Source organism: Tachysurus fulvidraco, chromosome 2 (assembly GCF_022655615.1).
Source record: "Tachysurus fulvidraco isolate hzauxx_2018 chromosome 2, HZAU_PFXX_2.0, whole genome shotgun sequence".
NCBI lineage: Eukaryota > Metazoa > Chordata > Actinopteri > Siluriformes > Bagridae > Tachysurus > Tachysurus fulvidraco.
Genome location: NC_062519.1, coordinates 37,646,825 through 37,655,679, shown reverse-complemented (window position 1 = coordinate 37,655,679; position 8,855 = coordinate 37,646,825). Strand labels below are relative to the sequence as shown.

Genomic DNA, 8,855 nt, shown 5'->3' with positions numbered 1-8,855 from the left:
AAAGTGTGCATCAGATATGATAAGTAAATTAATATATGAATCATCCAATTCTCCTGACCTGAGACACTTAAAAAGGCCAACAAAAATTAAAAAAATGTGTTCTCGTTTGTTTACTTCAAATAGTACCATCAAAAAAGATTACATAAGGTATGTACAGTAAGAACATTCAATAATGTCTATAAATTTTAAAAAAACAAAAAAAACGTGTGGACGTCTGTGCAGGGCAGAGAAAAAGTACATTGATTCTCTCATCGGGGTAAATTTTGATGGACCATCCAAAAATTATGACCTTGAGGAATTTAACATGACTGTAGTTAAGATGGATAGGATGAACACCACAGATCTTGGGCTTGTACACATCTCTGCTCCAAAGGTAACACTCACCTCACATGTAATCGCTGATTAATTACAAGGAAATAACTTTAATGGGTGTGTAAAAAATAATCCACGACAGGATGGTGTGAAGTTACCCTTAACCCATTATCTTTCAGTATATTTTACCTGTTTATAGTTAGAATTAATGTTGTGCTTTGTATCATTATATCATCAGTAGTGATATCTAATGATTAAAACCACCAAGCAAATGAAGACCTTTTATTTCAAAGAATGCAATCTGATCTGATATCTATGTAAATATCTGCCTTTTCTGTCTTATAGGCAGGTGATGATCTTCCTTTGGATGTATTCCTACCTAATGAATCATTTATTTATATGACAGTAGTGACATATCCCTGTAATAATATCTTTATAGTAAGTCCTAAACCTTCATCGTCTCTTTAATTGACATGCGTTTCTATTGAAAGCTTGATTTCATACTTTTCACCCCAAAATCGACATCTACGTCTCTCTTCTGCATATCACAGAATGACCCGAAGACCATGCTGAAGTCCAAAGTTATTCGCGTTGAAACTGTTGGACATGAGACCAAGCACTTGTCTGAACGGCTTGTTATAAATTTTACAGTGAAAAGTGAAATAATAATAACCGTAAGTGATTGCATATATTTGTTGTTGAATTTCACATGAAAATAATCATATAATAATTTTACACACACACACAAACACGCACGCACTCACACACACACACACGCACGCACGCATGCACTCACACACACACACACGCACGCACGCATGCACTCACACACAAACACATGCATTTAATTTTTAGAAGTGTTTTTTTGTTGTTGTTGTTTTGATCTTTTCATACATTCATTTTTTCTACATGTTCACACGATCATTTTCACATATGATCATTTTTACCTTATGAAACCATTTACATTCTATTCTTTAACATATTGAGCATGTATTTTTATTTATTTACATGCTTATTTTTACACACATATTCCTTTTACACTTGTAGTACATATGGTTTAATTTTTCAGATTTTCTCACAATTAAATTGTGGATTTTTATGGTTCACGTGATGTGAGATGAGTTACTTAAACTTTCGAGCAGAACAGGTTGAAATACATTTATACATTTGATATTCACATGTAATCATATTTTTCATGTAATCACACGTTGTTTTTTCTTACAGGAGAACCACAGACTGTCGTGCCTTTTCTATAATGTAGATGCTACAGCAGGTACGTAGGATTCTGTCAAGTGCTACAAAGTTTTAGTTTATTAGTGATGCAATTATCATGAGAATCGACAATGATCTCAACTTGATCTCATAATAATCTTGTACAGATGGACAAGAAAAGGTAGAAATATTTACACTTCCTCTAAACAACCCTCCTGTAGTCTTTGGGTCAATTTGGGTTTTCTTCTACATATTTGCCTGGAAATCACCAGGATTGTTCTAAATTATGCACTTTGCAAGTACAATTAATTATGTCTATTTTTGTTGAACTATGTGTTTGTAAAATAATTTAGTACCTCCTGTGGTCCACATTTAGTGGGGCAATAGGTCATACTTTTGCTCTTTTCAGCGCTATGAACATACATACAGACACAAAAACGCACACATAAAATGTCGACTAACACACGCGCCCAAAACACACACTCACACACACACACACACACACACACACACACACACACACACACACACACACACACACACACACACACACACACACACACACAAAAATTTATTTATAAGCATTCAAGTCAATTTAACCTAGAAAAAACAGATTTTATTATTTGCTGACATTAAAAATGGTCAAAATGGTTTCAAAACAATCTCCTGGCTTTGAAATATACCAGCCTGTAATAATACATCATCTTTTGTGCCTCTATAGTGAAAATAATTCAAAATTTCTGTTTTTTTTTTTTTACTAAAAAAATGAGGATTTTTTTGCAATTTATTGAGGTTTATTATACCAAATATTACAAAAAAAATTGCAAAATGTATGTTAATATGTTGGAAACGAGGTGAAAAAAATGGTCATCATACTGTATATACTTTATTTTTTATAAGCAGTCAAAACAGACAACGTCAACTTGACTTTCCTAATTTTCATAGGGATGCATGAGGTTTAAAGATTAACTTGGAAGCTTTTATACAAATTAGGGTAGTAAAGAATAGAGCGATGTGAAAGAATATTACAGGACAGTCAGAGTGGCTCATAGCAGCTCAGGAGCATCACAGAAACCCAACTGACTCGACTCATAAGTAATATAGGTGTTAGGATAGGATATTAGGTTACTAAAACAGATTTTTATTTATTTTTTTGCTCCCATATAGGGCAGGAGTGGGATGACATGGGGTCTTTCACCAACCTGGAGAATTTTAACAGCAGCAACAGTGTAATCTGTTCATATGATCACATGACTCCCTTTGCTGTGCTTCTGGTAAGCACTTAATCAGTATTAGAACTCAAAACTAGATACACTATAGTTGTGCTAATAAATCTGTGTGTGTTTCTTATTAGGTTGACATGAATGTGGCACAAATAGATCGTCAGCAGTGGAAAACCCTGTCCACTATTAGTTACATAGGTTGCAGTCTTTCATCGTTTTTTTCAGCAGTCACCATCTTCCTTTACACTTTCATGAAGTAGGTATTAAACTCTAAAGTTAAGGATGTACCAATATTTTCTACAGGCTAGAATGTTTACAGGCTAGAATTTCTAACTATTCTAGCAGCTTACCTAATCAATTACTTTGCATGTGATTTGGTGTTGTTATTTTCCATTACTAGAACTAGGTTTAAATGATATTTTAATGATGTTTAACTGATATAAGATAAACAGTAAATTAACTACTAAGGAGCCTATACCAAAGCTGGCCATGTTTATCTGGTGTTTTCTCAGCCCTGTCCAAATGTAGCCCCATTACCATATATATATATATATACATGGGGGGGGGGCACGGTGTCATAGTGGTTAACACGTTCACTTCACACCTCCAGGGTTGGGGGTTCGATTCCCGCCTCCGCCTTGTGTGTGTGGAGTTTGCATGTTCTCCCCGTGCCTCAGGGGGTTTCCTCCGGGTACTCCGGTTTCCTCCCCCGATCCAAAGACATGCATGGTAGGTTGATTGACATCTCTGGAAAATTGTCTGTAGTGTGTGAGTGTGTGAGTGAATGAGAGTGTGTGTGTGCCCTGTGATGGGATGGCACTCTGTCCAGGGTGTATCCTGCCTCGTTGCCCGTTCGGATAAGCGGTAGAAAATTAATATATATGAATGGATATATATATATATGGTAATGGGGCTAAATTTGGACAGGGCTGAGAAAACACCGGATATAGTATCCTGTATTTCCAAACCTAGGACGTTATTCAAGGGACAGTCTACTAATTAAAAAAGGTGTGTTTAATTTAGCACCACTAAAATCCCATTGTTGGGTCCTTAAACAAGACTTTTAACCCTTACAAATATTAAAATGACCAATACACATTCATTCATCTTCTGTAACCATTCATTGGTTCATTCATCATTCATCTTCTTTATTTTATTCAGGTAAATGTGCTCTTAATCAACCACAAACTACAGGAAATCACCTTAACTTTAAAGCACCTTAACACACTGGAATGAGCACCTTGCTTTCTAACAATAATCCCTCAGTGTAATGGTGTTTGAGTGCTAAAACATACATGCCACATAAGTTTTGCAAATTTAGTTGAGAGCTAATGTGCACCATGGCCACAGTATACGACAATTGGTTTTGCCATGTGATCAGATGATCATTCTTCTTTCTAAAAGGACAAGAGGATCCAAATCTAAATACATAAAAAAAAAAACGTAAAAACACATCGCTTGTTGGCAGAAATACACAAATAACCCCACATCCCCCTGCATAATAGAGCAACATGATGCTGTTGTTTTTGTGCTTCATTTTGTGTCTCACATATACTATATACACATACATACTGTTTTTACAGGAGTTCCAACAAAGACACTTCTATCCACATCCATGTGTCTCTGAGTGCAGCCGTTTTCCTCCTCAACATCAGCTTCTTGTTCACTGAATGGGGAGCCACATTGTCTCAAAATATCGCATGTGTCTTAATAGCAGTGATAATAGAGTACAGCCTCTTGTCCTGTTTCTCCTGGATGGCCATTGAAGCCATACACTTGTACTTTCTTTTAATCAAAGTGTTCAACATCCACATGAAGCACTACATGATCAAGCTGTCTCTCTTTGGATGGGGTGAGTAATCGGTTCATGTGTCCCACACGGCAAAACACAACAATATAAGAACAGTATTAATATCTATCTCAAAGACCACTTTATGAGGAGCACTTGTATCTTTATAAGAGCACTTGTATCCCTGATTGTTCATTTATAGCAATGAGGATCAGGAAAGTCGTATTTCTAATATTGATCTCTTCATTTCCGTCAAGTCTGTTCCCATCGTGGCTTCAGATTCTATTCTTGGATGAAAAGATCTGATGCGGTTCTGTAAAGCGGCATTATGACAAGTGTACAAGTCTTCCTTGTAAAGTGGTCAGTACAGTGAATGTTTGGTACATCTGGATTGTTTTGGTTTTTTTTTTTTGTTCCAGGACTTCCTGCTGTGCTTGTTGGAGGAAGTCTGTGTGCTTATGGTAGTACGCCTTTTTATGGCACTACAGAAATAAAATTATCAGACACAAATGAAGCAATGAAATTGTAAGTAAATAAAAAATACTGTTTATACAAAACTGTTTAAAAAATCTACTTGATTGTAATGCCAATTAGCATCTTCTTCCATTGCTACACAGATGCTGGATTACCGACATCCACTTTCTGTATGGCATGAACATCGGCTATTTCTCCATAATGTTCTTATTCAACATGTCCATTCTGGTGACAGTGACATGTCAGATCTATAAGCGCCAGTGCATGAAAGTCAGCGGCAGCAAGCTTCCATCTTGTAAAGATATATACACTGTCCTGGGCCTGACCTTCCTGTTGGGAATGACATGGGGTTTGGCTTTCTTAACATCAGGACACACAAACTACCCCGTTCTTTACCTCTTCTGTATCAGCAACACGCTGCAAGGTACCGATTTGTCACTAATAGTAATTATTTCTGTTAATTATTATTATTTCTGTTTCTATCTTTCATTAACCCTTTCAAGAATAGATTTTTCAGTTTCTTGATTATTTTTTACTTAAAATCTCTCCGAATTTAGAGTTTAAATACATATCAAAATCTTTTACATAAATGCCATGAGGAAAAAAGATAAATCATTATATATAATTATATTTACATTTATTTTTACATTATATTATTCAAATTATTATTATCAAATAATAAATTGTAATTGTTAAAAAAATCTAAATTTCTAAACAACTTAAATTTTCTGGTTTAAACTAGATCGATTAGAAAAGAGAAAGTTCTATTATAGAAATATTATAATTTTATAGTAGAAGATTTCTGAACAAAACAAAACTATGTTTCTGATATTTCTGATAACTTATTTGGTGGTAGAGTTTGGAACTAATTTATATTTTAGTTTTTTTTTACTTTTCTGAATAAAAAATAATAATAAAGCTATATCAGAGGCAAATCTAAACAAATCGTGTAGAGAACAACAGAAATCAGGATAATGAGTTGAGAATAATGAATTACGTTTATATTTTAAAGTCCAGGAAAGGATTCTACCTGTAGCTTCAGTAACATTATAATATCTATATAATATGTACTGAAATTCCCAAATCTTCCCCTCAGCATCTTTAAGTTTAGTACTGTATTTCTAACTTGAGCATCTAGGGCCAGTCAATAATAATTTGGATTATTGCCATATTAGCTATATGCTAGTCTTTTTTTTTTTTTTTTTTTTTTTTTGCATAATAAGAAGAATAACATAACACACTTATATAGAGGATCAAAGTATATCCACTTATTATCAGTCACATTCATTATAGCATCAAAGTTAAACCTATACTGGGTCTTAGATCTTTTAAGACCTCAACGTGATGCTTAAGTACAATTTTAAATACTGTAATGTTAGGTTTAATATTAGTCAATTTTTGTTTGTGTGTATGTTTTTTCCAATAAATAATTATTAAATTAATCAGCAAATCATGCTCCAAACTTTATTTACCTAATTTTATATATATATATATATATATATATATATATATATATATATATATATATATATATATATATATATATATATATTTATATAATAGATTTATCTATCTATCTATCTAAAATGTTTTTTATTGGTCTGATGTCATCACTGTGGGCGTGGTCAGAACAGAAATAAAAACTGATCACTCTGTAAAAAGAAGCTGAACGTTAATACACACTAGGTGTTAATACACACTAGGTGTTAATACACACTAGGCTGACATGGAGTTCAGTGATGGTGCTTGATGTTCATTTTTTTTATCTTGTTGATGTTCAGGGTTGTTTCTCTTCCTGTGGTTCTACGCTACAACGAAGAACAGGCGTATCAAGGAAAAATCCTCAACTGTGTTCGAGCCAACAGGTGCTCAAGTCAAGACCTGTGAAAGCAAGTTCACTCAGTGATCAGATATTATGTCATTTAGTGCAGGAAGTTCTATCAAGGCAAGAACAAAGTTATACATGCGAATATATAAAACCTGGTTTAACACCTTAATGTGTAACTCATCATGAGTTTTATAATCAGTCGCACAGTTCCCAGTGAGCCACTGAGTTACTTATTTTCGACATTACAGAATTAGTTGATGCACATTGTTTTGGATGAAATTTAGTGTGTATAGCTTGTATATGATCGAATGTATTACTTAGTCATTTTTCATCACATCTACCTTTGACTACACTGAACTGATCTGATATTTTTAGTTTGTTTACTATGTGACGTTATGTGTACATTTATACATAATTTAGATTATACAGCTCTCTTATAATATGTGAAAGTGATGCTGTGAAACAGAATCGTACTGATTTAAATGCTGTTTTTTTTAAAGCTAATTTTAAAGCTGCTGGCCTGACTAGGCATTAACTTCACTTGTGAGTGTGAATGGGATAGGATTGACCAAATATTTTTGAAACAGCGAAGCAATGTGAATTTCCTACATTTTAGTCATTCAAAAGTCTGCTATAAGCTATATTGAATCTAAATTGAAATGTAATTATTAATAATTCAAAAGAAGAAAAAAAGTAAGTATTAATGCTTATTTTTATATGGTATGATTTTTCTATGTAAATTTATTAAATATTATTAATTCAATTTGTTGTTGTCATTTTTTTGGTTGTTTGGTTGTTTTTGTATGAACATGGTGTTGTATCGGATTTAGACAGATTATTAGTGGGTTTTGTTTTTTCCAAAAATACCATACCATATTAGGTTGGGTCCGTGGTGGCTCAAGAGTTTACGGTTGTTGATCAGAGGATAAGGGTTCAAGCCCCAGACATGCCAAGCTGCCACTGTTGGGCCCTTGAGCAAGGCCCTTAACCCTCTCTTGGCCAGGGGTACTGTATCATGGATGACCCTGTGCTCTGACACAAATGTTCAAAGTTGGGATATGCAAGAAAGAATTACACTGTGCTTTATTTTTGCTGTTAAGGTGTGATACAGGTAATAAGCTAGTAAGTATAATTTGTAGTTAGAATGTAATTAGAATTCATGCATTTATTTTTGATTTTCTGAATATCTTCTGCATTATTTATTTATTTATTTATTTATTTATTTATTTATTTATTTATTTATTTATTTATTTATTTATTTAACATAAAATTGTATCACAGTGAATAGGGCTGAGTTTCCCTAAAACACATAAGAAGTTGTAAGATGGAACAAAATGTAAAACCAGAACAGAGGATGGCTTACTCTCTCTCAACCACAAAAACACTTTATATTCATGGCTGACTGATGGTCCATGTACACAGAAAAGGGCACATAGTATAGCGGTTCAAAAAACATTTAAAAAAAAGCTCATGCGATGGACACAATTGAGAATGGAAGCATTCAATATGATTCATTCATATTAATAAACAGGAAACACAAAGTTGGTGTTCAGATGTGCGGTTCTAAAGAAGGCTAAACAGATATTTTGGTCATAAGTGTAAAGTTTTTGTTTCTAATGAAGTGATTTGAATGTATGTAAAGTTGACACCATATTACATGCACAGGTTAGTTTGGGGTATGGCACTTCAGAGAAGGTGGAGAGCAATATAGCCGGTTTAGAGATGTTGACGGCATGTTCAACACTGAATGGAGCGAATTTCTGAGTTCCATCAAAAAATCTGAACATACTGGATATGTTTCATTTACACAAATACATTCCAGCACTTGTACATACTGTTAAAATCAACAGTCTTGTGTATACACCATAATCAGAATAGTCTTTTAAATATTATATGTGTGTATGAAGAAATATAGGATGGTTATATTAATCTATATAATATAGAATGTTATACCGGATAAGAGGTAGAAAATGGATGGATGGATGGATGGATGGATAGAATGTTATATACATGACTA

General features: G+C 33.7%; 1 protein-coding gene across 3 annotated transcripts in view; it reads left to right on the top strand.

Annotated features, from left to right (window-relative positions):
- The window catches only part of LOC113646653 (adhesion G protein-coupled receptor G3-like), an 8,633-nt gene extending 1,032 nt beyond the window's left edge, over positions 1-7,601 (top strand). For 2 of the 3 annotated variants that reach the window (XM_027153048.2, XM_027153049.2), the window contains exons 4-14: positions 1-147; positions 223-373; positions 658-750; positions 864-986; positions 1,537-1,585; positions 2,692-2,798; positions 2,879-3,003; positions 4,331-4,599; positions 4,956-5,061; positions 5,154-5,434; positions 6,792-7,601. The exon at positions 1-147 is cut by the window's left edge and continues 28 nt beyond it. In XM_027153048.2, the coding sequence (XP_027008849.1) occupies positions 1-147; positions 223-373; positions 658-750; positions 864-986; positions 1,537-1,585; positions 2,692-2,798; positions 2,879-3,003; positions 4,331-4,599; positions 4,956-5,061; positions 5,154-5,434; positions 6,792-6,916 (1,576 nt within the window). In that variant the 3' untranslated portion in view covers positions 6,917-7,601. Of the gene's footprint in view, positions 148-222; positions 374-657; positions 751-863; positions 987-1,536; positions 1,586-2,691; positions 2,799-2,878; positions 3,004-4,330; positions 4,600-4,955; positions 5,062-5,130; positions 5,435-6,791 lie in introns of those variants that run through there. The other variant, XM_047803636.1, reaches the window with a different exon arrangement.
- The last annotated feature ends 1,254 nt before the right edge of the window (positions 7,602-8,855 follow it).